At 39.8% G+C, this 23,394-nt stretch overlaps 1 protein-coding gene across 1 annotated transcript in view; it reads right to left on the reverse strand.

Moving 5' to 3' along the window:
- vcanb (versican b) overlaps positions 1-22,876 on the reverse strand; it is a 32,910-nt gene extending 10,034 nt beyond the window's left edge. Inside the window, exons 1-9 of the mRNA XM_015048495.1 lie at positions 22,420-22,876; positions 20,309-20,375; positions 18,755-19,123; positions 16,680-16,854; positions 15,165-15,292; positions 14,306-14,602; positions 12,033-12,701; positions 8,435-8,464; positions 456-616 (exon numbers count right to left, since the gene is read on the reverse strand). Of these exons, the coding sequence (XP_014903981.1) occupies positions 456-616; positions 8,435-8,464; positions 12,033-12,701; positions 14,306-14,602; positions 15,165-15,292; positions 16,680-16,854; positions 18,755-19,123; positions 20,309-20,375 (1,896 nt within the window). The 5' untranslated portion in view covers positions 22,420-22,876. The remainder of the gene's footprint in view (positions 1-455; positions 617-8,434; positions 8,465-12,032; positions 12,702-14,305; positions 14,603-15,164; positions 15,293-16,679; positions 16,855-18,754; positions 19,124-20,308; positions 20,376-22,419) is intronic.
- Between the last annotated feature and the right edge of the window lie 518 nt (positions 22,877-23,394).

Below are 23,394 nucleotides of genomic sequence, written 5' to 3' on the forward strand. Positions count from 1 at the left end.
ATAAACTGATGAGCTTTAAGATTAGTTGTTTGTCCAGCGGATGACCTTGTTTGTTTTTTTACAGCCGAAACTGAGACTCGCATAACTTTTGCAGTCTGGTCCTCTCAGAAGTCTGGCTGAAGCCTCTCCTGGTTCAACAAAGTCAACTAGTGGTGTTCTACTCATTTTGTTACCTAAAAAACAGAACTGCTGACTGCAATCAGATCCAACCAGCAGAGTGCACCAGCTTATAAATAAAAAAATAATAAACAGCTTGATGAACGTAGAATGTCTTTTAACTTGACAAGGTCAAGGCCTACTACTTTAGCTGATTCACTCAACCTACTTTCAATGACAGTAGAAATAGTATTAATAGAATTATTACTGCACATCTACTACGACAGATAGAAAAGGAGAAACAAAGGCTGGAATGACAGACAGTCTGAGTCATCAGGTGATTGAAGTCTCCTCTGTACCTCATGTTTTCCGTTGACAAACCGGATCGTCTCAGGCAGGAGTTCAGAGTCTTCATTGTTCAGGACAGCCTCACTGGATACCTGAGTGAGTCCGGAGATTTGTGGCAATAGAGGATGGGAGCCGTTTGATGGCTTGTTCAGGAAATCCAAGACTCGACTCACTGGAGGCAGAGGAGACAGAACAAGCTTTAACAGAAACAGACACACTCTGGTCTGACGTAAAAACCTTTGTATACTATTTGTACCAAAGTGTGGGCCATGATGAATATGACGAACCATGGGTGTTAAACTACAGTTCTCGAGGGTCCTTGTTTTTCGTCCTTTCAAAGTATCTGTTTCAACACACCTCAATCAAATAATTATGTCATTATCAGTTCTCTGAAGAATTTGGCAACATGCTGAAGATGCAATTTAGCCATTAGATCCAGGTGTTTTACACCAGGAACACATCCAAAGGTTGTCCACATTTTCCTGCTTTTTACTGCTTACAACACTTACCAAACTGTAGGACTCTCATATCATTTATAAGTTGCAAAAATACTTAAAGGAAATATTTTGGTGTTATTGGGTACCAATGTATCTACAAAATATAGTATTGCCATCATCACATTTGAATTTGTGATACAATTTCTCTTGATTACAGGTTTGGACTTCAGAAAGGTCGATCCTGAATTTGCATCGTCAGCCATTCATTTGATTTGAGGTGTGGAAAGTGGTAACATTTTTTATTTAAAGGGGCGGTATTATGTAAAATCAACTTTTTGAGTTTTCCATCATCAAAAACATACATGGTGTGTTGTTTTGATTCTTTCGTGTATGTTTGAGAAATCCTTTAATCTCCCATGTCAACGATTCAGCTGTGCAAATTTGTTTTAAGTCATATTTCATATATACAATATGTTGATAACAACTGAAGGTAACAGTCACTTGATTATGCTATAAAATGGCACTATGTAGCTGAAAAACACATACTGCCCTTTTACTCTGGGAAAAATGTGCTTCTGAAATCAGCTTATGTTGTTCTAAAATATATTATGCAGAAGCAAGTACAGATTGGAATGGAAATAAAACGTGTGAAGATTCTGGTTGTCCAAAGCAGCACAGAACCCCATGACATGTTCTATTACGATACAGACACGGTGTTCTGGACTTTATAAAGACTGTGTGAGAAGACATTTTGTGTGTGGCTCTTCTTGCCTGCTCAGAGGTTTAAACATCGGACCACTCTGTATACGGAGCATGCAGAGTGACTTGCATGAAATGACCACCTGGACTCAAGCAAACCCAACATGCTTCCAATATCAAACTCTGCTGATGCCAGGGATGCAGTCTGTTAAACCTTCAATCACTGTTTTGACATCATTCATGGTTTCACAGTTTTTATACAGTCCAATCCAGAGGAGAATGCAGAAAGACCGTTCTCCCTGCCTCACACATGTCAGTTGATATATGTGTGAACTAAATTAAATTGAGCTAAATTTTATATTAAATAAATTAAATTGAAATTTGGTGTAGGTTCTATGCTTTCCATTAGATTATGTCACTTTCAATGCCCATTATTAATGTACTTGTGTATCAAAATACACCTAAACAGGACTTATTAATTCAGTTTAGTAAAAATAGTAGTTTAATGTGTTTGTCCGAGAATGTATTTTTCATCTTTTTACTAAACATTGTTCATGGTCCAGCTGTTGTTGTCTCCAGATTTTGGTAATCTTAAAATAAGATAACCAAAATCTGGTCTTTTTTCTTAAAAAAAGAAAAAAGTTGTTTTTCTACTTATGTAACTTGTTGAAGAAATCTCACTGCCGTCTTTCAGAAGGCTGTAAAGTATTTTTTTGTAAGGTCTAGTAAAGAAACAGATTGGCCCCCAGCTGCTCACTTGGAATCATATTATGAGAATAATCTTTGAAAATGTATCCGTTTGTTTTCTCTTCTGTTTGCCGCAGATTTATTGAGTCTTCTGTTTCCATGCAGTCTACGGATCAGAGTGTTTACTTTGAATCCTGCTGGAGAAACACTGGTTGCTAATAGTTCTCTGAAATGTATGTCCTCTAATTACTGCATGCAAACTGTGATGAGCACAGTTGAAATAAGATACTAACATAAATTTATAAAAAGAAACCATTTTTTCTCAGTCATTGATGTAAATGAAACCATTTACATCAATCAGGATTACCAAACTGTGTCTCTCTGCTCAATACCATAACAATGAGAGAAAACTTTTCATAGAGAAGTTTTTTTTTAATTATTATTATTTTGCTTTCTTAAAAGACTTAGGGTTACAAGAACTAAATTTACGTTGCATTAAAACAATTTGTTTAAATCCAGAAGATTATGTCAATCTGATAAGTTAAATTACAAATTTTAGCTGTGATCTGTGTGTACGTCTTGTTTTTAAGTGCTTGTTTTTGGACAGTGTCCCTGAGGATCTGGAAAAACAGCTAGAAGTAAAATAAAATTGTTTTATTATGAAATGCATCTGTGGATGTATTTTAAAGACACGCCGTCTTGAGTGACATCATGTAAAAATTAAAAATAAATGATTCATCAATGATGACCATTGTCATCACAGGTGAGAAATGTAAGAATCAATACGGGGACAAAAGCCTTGTAAAGATGCTGCTGAAGCATCTTTAGACCGATTCATAGTGAAACCGATCCGATATCAATATCAGTATTCAATATCGATCTAGAAAAGAATTCTAGATTGGCTATCAGTGACAATGTTGGCGATGCATAAGTGCAGATCTATTCAGTCTAGAATGTAGAGTTATCAAGTAAATATTTAATTCAGTATATTTACATCTGTTTTAAAAAAAGAAACACTCTAAGTCAATTCAGCACAGTTTTTCAAATTCAAAATTCAAAAATACCTTATTGATTCCAAAGGGAAATTAAATACTACTTAAAAAATCATTATCAATTGATTTTTCAAGGAGTTATTTCTGTATCAGATCGGTATCGGTTGATTCAGCGCCTCAGATATTTGTATTGGGAGTAAGTAAAAAAATAATAGATCAATTCAGCACTGCTAGGTTGTACAATGTATTCAAATATACTGTCATCACAACATTGATCTGTGTGATATTCATTATGTAAAGGGCTGCTTTGAGTGCTTTAATTGTTGGCTAATATTTTCCTAGCATTATGAACTTGTATTTTTCAGGCTTGTGTAATATTCAGGCAATTAGAGTCCAGCAATAAATACTCACATTGGAAAAGAATGACATTGCCTAAAGCTCTGATTACGAAGATGACAGAAGAAAATAGGCAGATATCGCAACTGATATCATCTCAGTATTTACCAATATTATTACAACTTCAACATTTTTTAACACTGTGTACCGCTAATTCTTAGACATGTCCTGTGGTGTGATGAAGCTATAATTAAACATCTGACCATAACGATTGTTTTTGCTCATGGTGGAAATCGGCAAAGTCTGCAAATCTAAGAAGAGCAGCAACTGTGAAGCTCAGTGGTGGCAGCATGATTCAGAGGAGACATTGTTGCAGGAGGGACTGGTGCGCTTCACAAAATGTATGTCATCATGAGGGAAGAATAATATGTAGAATATCTTAAGACATCAGCCAGGAAGTTGAAGCTTGGGCAAAAATGGGAAAATTAATGTTATTATGCATGTAAGCATCTGAATTTAAAGCAGCAGAGGTGGAAAAACAAATCCCTAAAAACCTTTCTGTAACAAATTGTTTTGGTAATCCTAACTGACATAAAGCAGGAAAAGTTTAGTCTGAATTAATGTTGTCATACAGTGAGGGGATAAAAAAATCTCTTTCATTTTTTACATTTATGGAAATGTGTGGTTTCTGCTGTACTTCTTCTGCAACCAGTGTTGCCCCACAGCAGCTCCTTTCTGATATTGATTTAAAGCAGCCACAGATCATAAACAGTTTCTGGCCTCTGTTTGTTATGATTAAGACCCACCACTGCCAGCAGCTGCTCTGAAACAATGCATGCTTTTGTCTCCTCATTAGGATTTTATGTTCAAAATGGGAGAAAGGTTGTGGGAAGTTGGGTAAAATTCTGCTAGGAGGGATTCAGACTGACATCCGAAGACTAAAAGAACGCCATGCCTACGACTTTAAGAGACCAGAAAGAGTTTCTTGATAATTCAATAGCTTTAATTATGTCAAAGTTTAATGAGACGTAGGCTTTCAAAACCTATGTAGGCTTATTACTTATGTGATAAGACAGCTAGAACTGCTGAGGAGAAGCTAAATCACACACTAACCTGTGTGTGTACAGTGAGGTGTGAGCACTGAGTACTTTTCTTATTGAGAGATACTTTTAGACTTTCTTTAAATGCATGCAACAAAGCTCTTCAAAGTTTCCATAAACACTTTTCAGATTAGCTTTCTTTTCTCAGTCAGGTACACAGATATAAAATCCTTAAATTTCAAATTACCTTCTGTGAAAAAACTCTAGAAAAGCCCCAAAGTTTACTTTCACTCCGCCTTGCTGGTACTCAGGAAAAAGCCCAAAGTGTCCCTTTAAAATCTGTAGAATCAGTATTTTTATTTAATTTCTTCAACTGAGCAAATATGCGACAAGATTTATCATATTTCTCACTAAACAGCAAAGGTCGGCGTCATGGTTCTGTGAGCTGATCTTTGGGTGATTTGTTTAGTTTAGCCTTGGGACGCGGTGCTCCATCAATCTGCAAAATCCACAGATCAGAAATAAAATGTTTCTGAATTGTTGCAAGAAGTCAGAGGCGTTTTGATCCCACTCTTTGTTCGTGGCACAGTTCTTGGGCTGAATTGCAAGGAGGCCCACTCTTTTGGATGACAAACAATCCCACATGTATTGTATCAGGATATTTTATGTTTGCATAATACTGAATTCACTGAAGACCTTTTGTTCTCTGGACAAATGAATTTCCAGATGCCCCCAAAGGATTTGGATCAGTACCTCCTGAGGAATTTCAGCATGCCCTTGAAGTTTTTCTCGGATAGTAGCAGCGTGCCGTTCTGGCCGAGCGAACAGACCCACTCAGAGTTACCTGCTGCCAAAGCTGAGCAAGCTCTGTGCTGGTGGTAAATAGGGCCGGACAATAAAACAATAACAGTATTTATCACGATAGATGTATGATCAACATCAATAGATAAAACATCTGATAGAACATTAAATATATAAAATATTCACAGTAGTCCAATCCAGAACCACACAGCATTGTGGGAGATTTAGGCAATGGAAAAGTTTTAGCTGCTCAGCCTCTCACAGCCAGCAAATCAAAGTGAGTGGTATCAACTAACTAAATCTTTGGTTACCTAGCAACAACCTAGAAACACCCCCGCCCCCTTTGAACAGAAAGTCACCTGTTTAGCTACTGGTTGTCTTCCTTTTATTCTTTGATTGATACAGATTTAAACCTGTCTGATGACTGATCAACATGATGCTGAGTCGTCATGGCGACTGGCTGGAGCATGAGGGCGTGGCAGAATATTAAGTTCCAATCCCTTGCCATTTGCCTGTGGTTGGCTCTAGATCACATATAGATAATCTGATTTGCACCAAGCTGAATATGAATGACCTTTGTCGACCTCTAAAGAAGCCAATTTTATTATATTGGGATCTGACTTCAGTGTGCCCCCTAGATTATTCCAGCAGCGATATCTCCCTGACACATTGTCCAATCTGCACCAGATTTTTTGTGCATCATCAGCAAACACTGCTGCACACATTGGTGTGGTACATTAATGGCATCACTGAAGCCCCGTCCATCGAGAGAAGACACTGAAGATTATTGGGTGACTTCTCCTGCTTCCCCAGCTGTAGAAGTTTAAAACAGCATTCAGTAATTCTTGATAATCATATGACATGCTCAGAAGCCTGCAGGAAGTCTTAGCCAATACTTCACCACAAAACTGGAAGTGGCAATAACTTAGCTTTCAGCAGAACTTGTAAGAATCACCGCTGGACTCGTAGTGAACAGGATGGAAGAGGCTTTAGAGGATCTGCTGGGCGGTACATGTGGCTGTGATGATGTGAAAGTGTCAACGACAGTGTGGCAGAACCTCTGCTGTCGCCTTGAAGCCGAATTGGCACTGAGCTGCGAGAGCCACCCACTGCTGCTTGCAGATTTAATTTGTATTTGTAATCTCTGATCTCCATGCAATTTTAGAATTAGTGCCTTCAAAATGCTTTCATCGTCTTAACATTTTATATTTGAGTTTAATTTTACCAGCCGGGTGGTTTCCAGAGTTGTTTTCACCCAGTAAAGCATTTTGAAAAGCGTTTCTGCTGAGTTGGGAGGTTCTCAGATGTGAGAAAAAAGGCTGTAATGCTTTCCTCAATAAAACACGCTTTATTGTGTGATTTCATTCAATTCCTCAACCGCAGCTATTATAAGGCTGGAGTCAAACCCATGTTGTCCATTGGCAGTTGTATATCCATCACCCTTGCGCGCTCCAGCTTCCTAACATGGTTTGATTTACTTGTTTATCGCTTTTATTTTCCATCTGTGTTTCCTGTTGGAGCAGCTGTATGCAGGACCTGCATGTCTGCAGGAAAACGACAGTAAAGCGACACCCAGAGCGTTTAGACCCCGACACAAAGATGGCCAAGAGTCAGCATGTGATGATTTGGGAGTGGGAATGGGATGGGAAATAACAAGCTAATAGGTGCTAATAAAAGCATAGAGTGGAAGCGCTGAAGGACAGTGAATATCGGCGCTGACTGATGAGTCTGGACTGTTTCTGCCCACCTCAGCAGCTGACAGCCTCATGCAGACACTTTATGGCCTCTTTCAACACGGCCCTGCTCTCAGGTGTCATTTCACCTGGAAATAAACATTTCCTCTGCTGTGCCTGATCTCTGTGTGGATATTAGCACTTTTTCCTGCTCTTGTGGCAACATTTGAGGGAGGACAAGAGACCGTTTCCTTCATGCTGTTGCTATTCAGCCTGAGTGATGGACTGGAAAAACAGAATCTGGTGCAAGAAGCCGGTGAAATCTAAAGAGTTTTTTTTTTTTTTTTTCCGTAGAAAAGTTAAGAAAAATGACATAAAGACAGCAAATCCACAAGAAATGCAAAACAACCCGGAATATAAAATCTACACTCCAAGATCAAAAATATTACTAATTGTGAAAAAAAATGACTGTGCATGTGATTGAGCATGTGCATGTCCACTGAACAGGTGAAGTGATATTTCTGCATGTCCATGTGACAGTCAGCGGGGGCTTTGTGGTGACAAATCTACGTTTGGCTTCTACACTGTCAGTGGTATTTACTAACCTGACAAAACATCCTGTGCAGTCGGGCCATGTTGTCATGACGAGTCAATCTGATTTGTTATTGGTCTCAACATGAAAAGTCATCTTGCTGTGCTGTCCAGCCATGTTGTTATGACTGTGGTGAAGTTGGGTCTAAACATTTCAGAGCCTCCAGTTCATATGATCTCGTGAGTCTAAAGTAATGCGGAAACTGGTTTTAGTGGGCTGGAAAAATCAGAAACATCCATTTTCATACCGTTTTAGTGCCTTCAGTGTTTCATATTTTTAAATTATAATTTTTTTTTCCACCAGTTTGCCATGTAAAGTTTTGACTCTAAATCAGTTCTGACTTGTATGCCTCCTCTGAGAACCTACTGCATTACTAATAACATATTTTACTGTTAATATTTTCAATGTTTTCAAAACTGACTTCAATATGGTCATAACAACAGTGAGGCAGCTTTACATGGTGACAGTCAGCAGCAAATCCCAATGGCACAGCAAGACAACAGGCACAAAGACACGAGGAGAAACTGAAACAACCAGCTCCAACGGAGCAACATGATGACAGTTCATGTACAAACATGGAGAAATGTTTCGGCCACATTTGGACCCCTATACAGACAAATCTCTGCAAACCAGATAACCTGTTTGCAGGTCACAGTAGATAACTTGAAGCACTTAAGCAAAAGGGTTTTTTTGCAGGTGTAAGTAGAGTTACAATAAGTCATCAGTATCTTACCTGCAGCTGACTGGTCTTCCTGATCGTTCCCTGAAAGCACCCGATGAAGGTAAGTGTGAAAAAAGAGAAAGAGGACAGAGAGCAGGTTAGCTTCTCTGACACAACACTTTACAGTTTCAGTGCAGACATCATTACTGAGATGTTCTCACATTATTTTTATAAACTTTGAACTGGACGATGGTGTTTTTTTTTATACAAAGAACTTAAAGTGACCACAGCACATCCTCGTCTCAGGTGGTAAGGAGTTTTGTTCATGACTGAACATAAGAGTGACAGTTTTCTTCAGTGACCCACTTTGGATTCTTCATGCAAAAAATTTTGCAGCAGTTTCCCTCATGGTGAGCGCCCAGTGACTGCAGTGTGGAGCAATTTTTACGTGTTTATGACGACTGATATCCCTCACTTTAAATCTGATTATGTTGCATTGAGCTTCATTTTATGCATTGTGTTTTTAACTGAAAACTTGAGTCTCCAACTCTCAAAACTTATAGATTAAACTGAGGTTTTCTCACATTTTTGATTGTGAGTGAAAGAGACACGCTCAGAAACTACATTTATAATCTATTACACCTATTAGTTTTCTCTTAGACCATCCTATAAGTAAGTATACTTAAGATTACAGTACAGATGTTTTTAATTTTTATGACTCAAGAATTTGTCAGTTAATATGAATGAATACAGAATAATCTAAGTGTAGCGAGATATTGCTTGTTCAGCTTTGTCTACAACTTCAACTTCAAGTATCTGGTAGTGGAATAACAGTTAGTAGACAAAACAAAAGAACTCAGCTCAGATCCTGTCTGTGCTGCCGGAGGAACAACAGTGACAACAATCACAGAGTCAATTTTGGGTGACAAAAGCATCAAAATATGTGAATGGGAGCAGCTGTTCTGGAAATTATAAATCACAGTTTGAAACTGATGAAATCTTTTACTCATTATGACCTAGATATTCTGTATATTTTTACACTTTATTTCAAACTATGAACAGTGTTCAAGTTGGAGCTTTAAATCTATTGCACCATGTTTAGGTGGGGCATTTCATGGCCACTGTAGATATAAAAAAAAGTGATTTTCTGCCAAAAATAGATAATTACTGAGCTCCAAAAGTTAAACATTTTCTAGAAAAAGATTCAGAAATGTTGATATTAATCTGGGACATTTTCTAGAAAAAAAAAACATGAACATTTCTGAATTTCAAAAGTCAAAAATGTTCAACTTTTGGAAATTGTTTTAATTTCAAAAGTCAAAAATCATTGACTTTTGATTAAAATTTATTTTGCAAATTGTTAACTTTTGTAACTCAGAAGTTTCCTTATTTTTACTTGATTGATTGATTTCAACATTTCTGGGTTTTGGCAGAAATGTACTCTTCCTTTTTTCTATCTACAATGGCCCTAAAATGTCGCTATCGGAACATGAACATTAATGAATTTATCTAAATCTGGCTTAGCTGAATTTACAAGTAGTTTATGATAAGGATAAACCGGACCAACACTGATGATGCTCTAGAGCTGAAGGGACAGAGTCTCTGGTGTTTCCCAGGATAAACTGACATGTTTGCTGTATGTTTGGACACACTGCCGACCACACAGTCATGTCTACTTTCAATGAGTCAACATCTGGCTTTGCAGAGCAACTTGTGTTCGTGTGCATATTTGAGAATGTAAACCTAAAGGTAAGAAGCTGTTGGCTGTTTTCTGCTGAGACCCACCAGAAACACGTCAGAATTGTTTGCAGTATCTTCCTCTGGGATTTCTGACAGAAATTTCTGTGAAACCTTGTGCTAAAAGACAAAAATGTTGCTGCCCAAGAGTTTACACAAAGAGCTTACACAATGTAAAGGGATGCATGTTGCAACATATGACGAAGTGGACATAAGAGGGAAGCTGTTACAGTGGAAGTCTCTGCCTCTCTAAGCCTTGTACAGATCTTAGTGGTGGTACATGAGCCACCTGGACTGTAAAATACGAGATTGTTCTTCATTCCACAGGTAAATGTCGAGTCAAGTTTTGAACCAATTTGTTCTGTATTTTCACGAGAATTCAATACCACACACACAAATCAACACTAGACGTAACGATAAAGAATAAAAACAAACACTGTCACGTACTAAAGCCAGTTGTTGTGATGAGGTCTATGTGGGGCAGCCAGCCGGCTATGCATTGCTGTTACCTACTGCTGTTTTTGCGGTTGCCTACAGACACCGCTTTGCTTTTCCTTGATAATATTGATGATGCCATTTGACAAAACTTTATTGTTTGTTTTATAATTGGTGACCGTGCAATGTTTTTATGATCCAAAGTTCTTTGAACTAGTCTGGCCACTGCTTTGCTGTGCAATTCTGCTCGATCTTAATTTCGATTCACAGTCAGTCTGGGCTTTCTCCCATTGACTTGGATTCCCTCTGGTAGATTTTCTACCAGGCCATTGAGAACTGTAGTCTACCTGTAGTTTTAGCGATGGCAGAGGAGGAAGTGGAGGAAGCTTCCAGTGTTGGTCACGCTTCCAAATAATGAATTCACATTAGCAGTCGCCTTGTTTAGATCACCGTTTCTCTCTTCTCAGTGGAGGATGGTTGTTTACAGCACAGGCAACTTCTGGTAAGCTTCTGAACATTGGACTGGTGCATTACATATGACATGGCCAAACGTTAACAACTAGGTAAGATTTAAAACTTTACCAACTTTTACAAAAGCCTGAGTTGCATATAAGAAGAATCAACCCAAAGGGGAAGGAGAGCATTAATCAGAGAAGCAGCCAAGAGGCCCAGGGCAACTGTAGAGGAGGAGCTGCAGATGGAGTCCATCATGATGACACTTACTAGTCATGTACGCCAGAAATGTTGTCTTTATGGAAGAGTGGCAAGAAAAACAGCACTACTGAAAGGAGAGCATAGAAGTCCTGTTTGCAGTGTAGAAGCCATGAAGGGACAGTAAATACATGGAAGAAGGTGCCATGGTCAGCTGAGGCCAAAATGGAAGTTATTTGGTCTATATGCAATAAACTATGTGAGACAAAGGTTTTCCTAAGCTAAGAAAAAGATGAACAGAGTTAAATACAAAACCAGAGAGGCTGCAGGACAACAACACTAAACAATACAGTAAGAGCAACAAGGTTTAAATCAGAGCATATCCATGTGTTAAATGGCCCAATCAAAGTTCAAACAAACACATGGCCATAATGAGAATATGTGACACTTAAAAACTGACGTTCACACACACTTCAATAATTCTGAGTGAGCTTCAGATATTTAAAAACAAAAAGAAAGGTCAAAAATGACTTACAACTGGAAGTACAGCTAAAATGATATCTATACAAAATGTTAATTCATGGAGCAGAGTCAAATCTTTTCACTTTAAAATTTGTGAAACTTTTAGCAACAACCTATTGTTTTTGTCCCCTGTCATGATTATCGGTCCTATACAGTCCTCTGAATTTAGTGGTTACAACGTGGCAAAATGGTCAAATTCAAAGGATTTAAAGGTTACGAATCAGCAAGGAGCTAAATGTGACTAACTGTAACTGTGTGGCTCTTTGCTCTTTGACTTATTCACATTCTGCAGGTGCACGACTGCTGCAAACCTGTGCAGACTCACCTGACTGATTTCCCCTTAGCACATTGACGACGAGGATGTGGAGCGGTTTGTCTGATGAGTCTCCACTTAAAAACGGCTCCCTGTTTGGTTTCAGCTCCATCGCCGTCGTTGGCCCCTGGCGGACCTCATCTTTGAACACCACCGCAGGCTGCTGACCCACTTCTGGCTCGATGAGCAGGGGACTTGGCTTTGATGGGACGGCTTTGGGCGATGAGGTGGTGAATTCTCCAGCCAGGCTTGACGTCAGGATGTTTTCTGGTTTAACTTCTCCTCCCACACCCAAAGTGGAGCCAAGATCAGCCCGGACTGGCTCCCCACTGCCATCCGGCTGGGGGGTGTCCAGTAGTGAAACCTGATTGTGGGAGGTGGGTAAAGGAGGCAGCTGGTTAGGCAAAACGTCCCCTCTAATTGGCACTGACTCCAGCTGGCCAGGTTGCATAAAATCTTGAATATCGAAGTCGTCCAAGGTGGCGGAAGGAGTGGACATGTCTCTGATGTGAGGTGAGGTGACCAACAGCGGGCTCGCTGTGCCAGGCTCTGGCGTTCTGCCTCCAAGTTCAGATCTGTCTGGGTGAGTGGATGTTAGAACGTGCAAACCGGAGGCGGAGGAGTCGGGCTGGGATGCAGCTGGACTCGTCTGAGAGCTGACAGTTGGTTCTGGTAGCTTAGCTGTCAGACAGGAGGACATGAGACAAAAACATGTTTAAACACTTAATGCATAAAAACTGTACTTGCATAGCGCTTTATCAAAGAGCTTCTCATTACATTCAGTCATCCACCTGCTCACATGCTGATGGTGGTGAGCTACTGGACAGTAGTCACTGTTTTTATTGTAAGTAGTGCTTCCTTGTGTGAAAACCGTCCCAGTTAAGTTCTGAAAGACATAACGGTGACCAGGGATAGGAGTTTGTCCTGTAACCGGTGGTTTTCTTTGTCGAGCCCCTTCTCCGTTGTTGTGTCTTTGGACAAGACAAAGAACACCCACTGTTCGATTCCCGGCCCCGGTCTTTCTGCATGGAGTTTGCATGTTCTCCCTGTGCATGGTGGGTTTTCTCCAGGTACTCCGGCTTCCTCACACAGTCCAAAAATAATGACTGTCAGTTTGCTTTGTCTCTCTAAATTCTCCCTAGGTGTGAGTGTGTGTGTGCATGGTTGTTTGTCCTGTCTGTCTCTCTGTTGCCCTGTGCTGGGCTGGCGACCTGTCCAGGGTGACCCTGCTTCTCGCCTGTTGACCGCCAGGGCCCCTCAAGTCCCCTCTAGGGATAAGCATCTAAGAAAATGGATGGATGAACTTCACCCGCCTTGCCTGGTGGTGCTGGTTCATGGCAGCCTTCCCTCTTTTTTCCTAACTGCTTAGGTTAGAAATGACTGATCTGCTAATAGTTTGCAGTGATATGTTTGAAGTTTTCTTGCTCAGGCAGACGGTGTCCCGCCCCAGCAGACTCTGGGTCCTCGTCGTGTTTAGGATTTCTGTTTTGCTCTGTGAAAGCAGCTCCGGCTGCACGCTGAGCCCAGCCCAGAGATGATGTCATGTTTTTTGGCGAGCTGTGGACATCTGGCCGAACTGAGCTGCTTTCTCTTTACTCTACATTAACTCTCTCCTGCAGCTCTGCCATCGCTCTGAGAGCCTGGCAGAGGCCGCCACGCAGTCATCAGAAAGTACCTCTGCAGAGCCAAACATGAGAATGTTTGCAATTATACGGTGTGGAAAAGCATCACGCTGGGAGTGTGTGCTTCTATCTGCTATGAGCTGACCTCTTTATTAACACTCTGTTGTGTTATTGCCTCTTGTCCACTTCCTCTGTCTGTGCTGCTTGGGCTGAGGTCCAGCTGTGAAGTGTTGCTATCTGTGTTGGCCTGTGCCTGACGGGTTTTCCCCTCATAAAAGCTGCCCTCCATAAACAGGACAGGAGTTTTATTCTTCTCTTGCTTCGGTCTGAATGCGGTTTGCTTGCTTGCCGTCCTTCTCTGATATCTGCGCGGTCATTAGGTGGCTTGTTTGTGCTGAAACACGCATCCCCAACTTAACAGTTTGCAGCTGAAGTTAAAAGTTCTGGCAGTGGGGCAAAAGTTGCATTTTGCAAGATTTTCCATGACACTTTTTATGACGGTTCACGTAGTTAGCAGACAGACATAGTGGATTGATCAAATCCATAGAAAATAACTTCAAGCCTTATGCACTTAAAATACTTAGCATGTAATAAAAGCACCATATTTACTTTGTTTTTGTTTAATTATCTGTGTTTTCAGTATGAACTGTGTTTAGCTTGAACCTTTATAGCAGAATGCTCCGTGCTTGTCGGAGGGGTCTGGGAAGCCGGTTTGGTTGGTGTACTTGTAGAGGGTCCGGACCCCCAGCAGGCCGCCTCCACACTGAGGCAGGGGGATGTTCATGGGGTACCGGACGCTACCGTCAGACAGCCAGCTGTAGTCGCAGCGGCTAAGCCCCGCCCTCCAGGCTGCAAACAGCTGACCCGGGGACGCCAACACAGCGTCATGCTTCTCACACTCCGCCTTCGCCTCTTGCCAGGTGATCTTCTCGGTGACGGAGGATGGATAGAAGACTTCACCTGCACACAGATGACAGAAGATTCAGACAGTTGGGTTTGCAATTTCAGACCCATGAAAGTTGTTCCTGTTAGCTTCGAGTTATTCAGCCAAGGATCAGTCCATAAAGTCTTCCTTATACAGTTACAGAGACAAATGATCTGATCCTCATCTGTCTCTGTAACTGTTGTCTCAATCCTCTGATGGCCAATCAACACTGTGCTTAAACTGTCAACACATCCATGGTCATATGCTTCTCTAAACTTCAGCTTCTCTCCCAAAGAAGGAATGAGTGAAAATGTGTAAATAAGTAACAAAAATAGAGATATATAAAATGTCAAAAATATGAGTTAAATAAAGAACAGTTATAGATATTTCACAATGGAGACATTTTTTTTTAAAGTAAAGCTGATGGAACATTAAAAAAAATAAAACTACAATACGAATAAAGTGAAGAAACCAAATCAAAATGTCAAAATAAAATTCAAGTCTGAAATATTTAACTGCAGAACATAAATATTAGGAAAAAAACTAAAAAGATAATGTATTTTAACAGAAAATAAAACTTAAATGAACAGTGTTTACCCTGCAGCTCGTCTACGAAGCAGTACACATCGTATCTCTCTGAGGGGTCGCGGCGGCCGTATGTCCTCACACCCGGGCGGTGCAGAAGGTCACCTTCACAGCCAGGACGAGGCTGTGTGATCGGATACCTGCAGCAACAAGGAAACCTCTCAACCAGCCTTTCTATTGATTTACTTATTTCAAGCACAAGAGGCGGGTAGCAACTAATTACTTTTACTCACATTTACGTGAATAACCTTTTAGAAAAAATTTACTTTTAGAAGCAGTTTTACTACTCCATATTTTTTACTAGGTAATATTGCTGTGAAGTATCATTACTCTTGAGTATAATTTCTGGGTTCTCTACCCACTGTTAGTAACTTCACTGAATGAAAATCTAAAATGTTTTAACTACGAATGCAGCAGATACAACACAACACTACAAATTATGCAAAAGTGAAAAATCTTGTTTGAGCACAAGCTTTGTTGTTCTGCTCTTAGTTTCTATCTGCTGAACCTGATGATAGAGAGGGACAGATCCATCCAAAAATATTGATATTACTGACACGAGTTATCAGTATCAGTATCAGATTGACATTAGCATCATAAGATCGATGCTTTGTTTTCAGATTCCTTCTTGAAATTGCTTCTATTTTTGTAGTTTAGTTTCTAAGCTCTGCCTATAAATGTCTTGATTTGTTTTCTAATAAGAATTTTGTTTTGCACTTTATTGATTTAGAAAAAAAAGTGCACACAATTTTTTTTCGTTTTTCTATTTTTTCTGCTTCTCGTCTTGTTTTTAAAGTGTTTTATAGACACCTGTGAACTTTGTCCAAAGACTCTCCTGGGTTTTAACAAAAATAATTCAAAGAAAAAAAACAAAAATGCCAAAAGGTCTGAAGTTTGTTCAAATAACAAAGTTACATATTAAAAAAGTAGCAGCATTTGTATCAGTAGTGGTGTCAGTATGGGCAATGCCGATACTATTGGTAATGGATCAACATCAAACTTACAGTATAACACAACCTGCTGGCAAATTTGAAGGTGAAAAATATACAGTAAACACAAAGTACTGTACCCTGTTCCAACATGCATTATAATACTCACTGTGTTTGTTTATGAAGTTTCATATAGAAAACATTAAATTTGGAAAATTCTTTCTTCTGTCCAAATTTATTTATTTATTCATTTTAGCCTTTAAATACCAAACTTTGATGTAACTATATGTATTTTGTCTGTCTGATGATGTCATTTTTTAAATATTAAATCAGAGATTCTGATCAGTAATTTGGTACTTGAGTAGCCTTTCTACTAAATACCTTTTTACTTTTATTTGAGTAATTTCTTTGATAGATACTTCTCATTTTTACTTAAGTGAAAACATGTTGAAGTAGTCGTGCTACTCTTACTTGAGTACAACATTTAGGTTCTCTATCTACCCCCGCATTGCAAATACACCTTTGAAGTTGTTTTTTTCTCCTACTAGTAGAAAACTGGAATGGATGTGTGAATGGGAGAGATTAGACGTGAACAAACCGGACAGTGTAGTCAGCGAGCCATCCTGCGTCGCACTGATCGAAGCCGTCCTGGAAGGCAGCAGTCAGCTGGTCAGCTGTGGCCATGGAGGCGTTCACAGACAGACAAGCCTCCGTCGCTTTTTTGAAGTCCAGAGAGTAGCGGCTGGAGTTGGCTCGGTAGTGAAACACCACGCCTGGATAGACACCACCAAGGGTTAGGGGAGCAAAAATGAACTGAGTTAATGGGATTTCAATGGTTTGAGCTATAGTTGATGTAACTATTCTAAAAAGGTTTTCATTATCTTGAATAAGATTAAAACTTAAAGGGACAGTACTATGTCTTTCCTAGGCATATGCCATTTTATAGCACAATCAAGTAGCTCTGTTACCTTCAGTTGTTGCTCTATATATCAAATATGACTTCATAATATAATGCCTTGACATCAGGCCTCCTACTCTTTTTAAAACTCCACCTTGATGAAGTCATCACAACATGGCTCCTCTATTAACATTTTACAATGTTTTTACCAGAGTTGCACTGAGAAGTAACTCCTATTATGAGCTCAGCTGATGCTCAGTTTCTCCAGGTGTTTGCTAATCGTGGCTGGCTAGTCTGAAGGAGCTGGATGAGGGGGCTGCAGAGCTTTGACAGGCAGAAGCTCAGAAACTGAAGCTCTGTGGAGGAGCTTTGTTCACGAAGGCGGGGCTTCGTGAACAAAACACCCATGCATTTTGTACAGCTGAATGGTTGCCATGGAGATTAAAGGATTTCTCAAACACGCATGATAGAATCAAGGCTCCAGGTATGTTTTCAATAAGGGATTAACTTTATAATGTAAAGCTCAAAAAAGTTGATTTTACATAACACTGCCCCAACATAAAGGATGCTCCATGAAAGGAGGACAATAATAAAGAAAAGTGGAAAAGTGTCTCTCTCCTTCACAGTTATTCATAAGAACAGAAATTTGCTGCTGACAGATGCTGAATCAGATACATGGGAGTACAGAGAGAGAGCATTTCAGCTGTCATCCTGGGACTAAACGTATCACTGTATCCCTGTGTCATTAGGTCTGGTGGAACATTTCTCATTGATGGGAAATCCTGGCAGAGCCACAGGAGGACGTGAAAGGATGTCTGAGCTGTTAAATGGAGAGTTGTGTGTCTGTCATAGGGAGGACCTTTGTGTGGGTGACCCCCGACAAAGAGGTCTGTTCAGCATTAATGTGGAATCTGTGGAAATGTCTGAGAGAGAGAGAGAGGCAAGAGGCTGGATTTGGTCGTTGGATGAGCCGTTTCCATGGGGACTGATGGATGCCAGAGAGCTGAGAGTTTCAAAGTGCCTGTAGGGAAGGTCGGCTCACCAGCCGCCAGGGTTTATAACAGGGGTCATTTAGCAGCTTTAACGGGGCTAAGTAACAAACAGAAAATAAATTAAAACCTTACAGGGGATTTTATCTGTACTTGCAGCCATGGAAATAATTGGAACACCTGAATCCATTTATTTTGGATACTTATTGTATTTGTCTGACAGCTGAAGCTTAGCATTAACTAGTTTATTCAAGAGGTTTAAAGTGATGCAAAGCTTACAATAGCTGGGAGGAACTACTGGAGACTGATAACTCCAGGACAGAAGGGAGCAGTAGTCATCAGATCACCACTGGTTTGCTTGCTGAGCTCATTATCTGGTTAAGTTAGTCTGTTGTGATTGTGTTCAAGAGTACTGAAGAACTAAATGCATAGAAGGTTCTGTAGATTATGTCAACTCTTGATTTTCTGCAAAAATGATTGAATTTTTGCACATGATGTTCATACAGTTTGTCTCCAGCTTTACAGAACGAGCAAACAATAAACATTTTAAGATCAACAGCCTTCCTACGTCCAGCTGACCGGTAAGAATGCAGGCAGACTGAACCAGTTTGAGGAAGGGGCTTTGAAAGAGGCAGCATGTGGACAAGTTTTACTTCATGCATTTGTTAACGCCTTTAGCTTTGAACTCTACCAGCAGCAAACATCTGGAGGCGGTCAGAGAGTTTGTAGACTCTTAAAGGAGTCTGTTTATTTGCCCGTAAAGATTATATTGAAGGTTTTACTCACCAGAGACGCTTAGGTGGACAATGTTCTGCTTTTCCTCCAGTCCTTGCGTCACCTTGCAGAGGTATGGTCCTGCGTCTCTCACCCGGAGCTTCGTGATGGTCAGTGAGGCGTCCCCCAGTGACAGTGGGGGCACAGACACTCTACCTATGAACTCACTCCACACCCTAATCTGCCCGCCGTGGGCCACCAGTACAGGCGTATCCTTCTCCAGCTTCATCCACTGGACTCTGACCTTCTCGTCAGGAAGGGGTCCCTGTGTGGAGGTGGCAGAGGGACCGCTGGGAGAAGCTGGCATCGTGGGGAGGTTGCAAGGCAACACCACCTTGCTGCCCAGAGAGCCAGTTACATCCATGTTGCCAGGTATCCTCACTATGGTTTAGGGGGGGAGCAGGAAAACAAGTTTAGAGTGAGGGTACTGCAGTCCAAACACATTTTGCTGATAGATAGCAGATCTTCGATGGGGATGGGAGAGTTACGCTTCACTGCAGACTAATTCAACTGTTATGTAAAGATCATCTGTCAGATGTTACATTTTATTCAAGTTATCCTGAAGACATTTTACACAAGTCATTTAGAGGACACAGCAGACATGTGGAAGGAGGCGCTCCGGTCCACATGTCTGGTCAGCATGTATGCTGTGAGTGGAGGGAAACTAACACTGGGCTGCTCCCTAAGCACAGCATACACACTCCAAAACATTACTTCCATGAAGTAATGTCAGTGTTAATAAGAAGACAGATGTTAGTAAATAGAGGGGAAACATAGAAAGGAAATCACAAAAAAAAAACAACAACATACAATTATATTTGCAGTGAAAGTTGGAGCTACAAAGCATCGACTCACATGGCTCAATACAAATGTGAAAACCATGCATCATTTTAATTCTCTTTGATAATAGTCTATGTTGAGTGTGAATTAGTGAATTACATGAAAACTCAATAAAATAAGTAGATATTTGTGTTAGGAGAATGTGGAAAAGTTCAAGGGCTCATTTGAACTGAGCTGTTCAGCCCCGATTCCTTCAAACATGAACAAAAATGTTGGTTCTCCATCAGCAATGGAGAACCAACATTTAGCTTAAAACTTTACAATTCTAGAACAACCTTAGACAGTACCGTCTCCTTAGCAACCCAGAACAACTGGAACCAACATTTAGTTTTATACGTCTCTAATCTCTTTGTCTTTTTTTTGGTTTTTTTGTTTTGTTTGTATTTCCTTCTAATTCATGTAAAGCACTTTGAACTGCCTTGTAGCTGAGATTGTGCAATATGTACATAAAATTACCTTACGTCTCATTTTGAGAAGCATATGGTCTAACTAACTATTTTCACCTACTTCACTAACCGTGTCACAAATGTAGTTTTGGTTGAAAATAAAATGAAGATATATTCACTTGGATTTTTCTTTGACATACTGGCGAATGGAAACAACGATTTAAAAAGTGTCATTGAAACGTGAAACAACACGGGTTGGACACTAACAGGAAGGTTCTTCCTGGAGGACATGAATTACCGTCGTCCTTTAATCACACGGTTTGTTTCTGGACCAACTCACCTGGCTGAGGATGAGCCAAGCAGAGACACAGCAGACAGAGCAGGTGTGTGATGATGAGTCCCATCATCTGAAAGAAAGGTCTGAAGGTCAGTGTGACGTAAAGTTGTTTGTTTCCTTACTCTAATCTAGTGATGTCCTCTTTAGATTATTGGTTGCATCTTTTCAAACATTCCATCTATGTATCAAGGATATTTCTGTGAAACATATAAACCAGCCTAAATGTTTTGCAATCCCAACATTTGATAGTTGGGATTATTCCAAAGATTCACCATAAACAATAAAACAGAGAAAAAGTTAGTATTGAAAATTATTTTGTGTCTTTTGAACATTTGTGTCCAATGTGACAAGAGTTAATCAGATAACATTTATTCCTCTTGGTTAAAATACAATATTTTATTTTGCAATCTGACAGTAAGTCTACAGATGGAAGTACAGATTAGGGTGATGGGAAAGAAGCCTTTCCTCCTCAATGTCACTCCAAGAAAGGTTGGATAGTTGCACTGCCAACAAAGTTTTTCCATTGATTAATAAGTTCTATTACTACTTTTTGACACATCACTTTTTAATAAACAAAAATAAAAGCAGATTGTTTCCTAAATTGTTTGTTCTTTGTTAGTTAGCTATCGGGTTGTACATGTATATGAATCGGAACCACCAGTTAATGCTAATAGAGGAACATCTACCACTTTCTCTGCACCCCTGGCAACTGGAGTAACAATCATTCAATATACCAACCATGCTGATGTCACAAAACAGAAATTATTGAATCATCGATAAATGCCATACATCGTTCTTAAAGTGAAAAATATTTTGTAACTTTATTGTTTTTTAATGGTCAGAATAGCAAGGTTCTTTTTTTTAAACTGGTTGCCTTTATGAATTTAGCGCCCCCTCAGGGAACCGCCAAGCAATGACACTAGAAACCTGTAGCTCAGAGAATAGACTTTCAGATAATGTTAGTTTATAAATCACTGAACGGTTTACAGATCTGCTGTTGTTGCATCAACCTTCCAGACCTCTCAGGGCTTCTGGTTCTGCTGTGCATCCAGAACCAGAACCAAACATGGAGAAGCAGCATTCAGCTTCTATGCACCACACATCTGGAATGGACTTCCAGAAAACTGCAAAGATGCTGAAAGACTAAAACCCCACCTGCTTACGGCTCTTTGATTCATAGTAAGCGGAACATAAATCAGTGTATTTGATGCATGCTTGATGATTTTGATGATGGCATTTGACAAAGTGTAATGTTTACTGTTTGCTTCATAATTGGTTACTCTATTATGATTTTGTGCTGTGCAGCTCTTTGAACTGCATTGTTGCTAAAATGTGCTATACAAATAAATAAACTTCAGCTTGACTAGAAGCAGGCACATATTTACAAAAACTTTATTTGCCTAAAGTATAAATATTTGCCTCCATTGCTTTAATCATACTTTTTACAATACCACAAACATCCGGAAAGTAAAATGACATGTTCTTCTGATACTCTACAAGACTTTAATGTTGTGCCATCAAAAATGGCCTCATCATTATGCAAAATAATTTGCTCTAAATGTTGAATATCCTCACAGTTATGATCGTTTTAAAAATAATTCCAATTAACTATTTGCAAACTTATGAACCCAAGTTGCTTTAATTAAAACAAATTAAAAACTAACTAATCTAGAAGCAAAATTACCCAAACATTTCTGACATTTTTAATAAAAATATAGGAAAAAAAATAATATTGGTCTTTGTACAAACTGAAAATAACAGAAAGAGCAGCTGAAGTTGTTCTAGTTGATAACAGCAGCTGTGACACAGCCTGGTCATTGTGTTTTACAGAGATCAGCTGATAACACTGCCAGTCAATGTAAATGACATAATTGGTCCCCAGTGTCAGTTTCCCTAATGAGCTTCTTATCTCCCTGCTTCATATTGTCAGCATGGGAAAATTCATAGCCACCAGAAATCAGCCTTTTCAATGGCAAGACAGCAAATAAGCACAATCATTAAACATTATTTTTTGATAAAATACCTAAAAACAAAAATGACACAAGGTTGAGATACATTGCATACAAGACAGTGTTCAAGATAAAAATTCATTTTAGATACTCTTCCTTCCTTACCTTGCAGTCCTAAAATTCGGAGGGATTTATCATTTAAGACTTCTCAAATCTAACTTCCCTGCAAGCCCCAGATAAATGTCTGTGCAGAGCTCCTCTCAAACAGATGTCCTCGCCCACCACTCAGCGCTGGCTGCAAGTTCAGATTCACTTTGCAACCACTATTATCCCTTATGAGGTAGAGGAGGAGCCCGCCAGGCTAACTCGCAGAAGAAGAGGGAAGTGAGAGAGGAGTTGGAAGTAAAAGTTGGGGAGTGGTGGGGGGTTGAGAGAGGGGAAAGCCAGAGACTGGTCCAAATGGAGAGAGTAGGAGTGACTCACAGTAGAGTGGTGAAATAAAGTAAAATACAAAGAGAGTGACACATTAAGAGGCGAGGTCTGCATGTCAAGAACAAGCAAGAAGAGCATTAAACATCCAAAGAAACTTATAGATCAATAGATTCACAACATATCACATTCCATTTGCATTGCATTTATCTTCTTTACAAGGACCTTATTTGTAGGATATATAAACATAATAAAGTTTCAAAACCTTTGTAATAAACAGAGTTGCTAACATCCATCCATCCCATTTACCCTTGTGAGGTCGCCGGTCACTGGGCGAGAGGCCAGGTTCTCCCTGGACGGGTCACCAGTCCATCACAGGGCAACACAGACACACACACTCATGCCTAAGAACAATTCTAAGAGACAGTCTGTTTCCATGGTAGTAATAAAATATTTATAACAAACATGTTAGTTTATGTATTTCCTTGTCATTCTAACAGCTATATGAATCAGATGCTTGGATAAAGAGCATGCAGAGCTCCCAAATGGCCCACACATGTGCTGGACCTGAAGCCATGGAGGACAGACAAAACTGAATGAGTAGTAATGGAACATCTGGTAAGGGCACTATCTGAAGGATCTCTGACTCTAGGAAAGTTGTCCACACCTTCCTGTAGAGCCCCGGTAAGTGGCATTAGTAAATGTCTCCAT

The sequence above is a fragment of the Poecilia latipinna genome, unplaced genomic scaffold (assembly GCF_001443285.1).
Source record: "Poecilia latipinna isolate Pla-1442-1.1 unplaced genomic scaffold, P_latipinna-1.0 Scaffold888, whole genome shotgun sequence".
Classification (NCBI taxonomy): domain Eukaryota; kingdom Metazoa; phylum Chordata; class Actinopteri; order Cyprinodontiformes; family Poeciliidae; genus Poecilia; species Poecilia latipinna.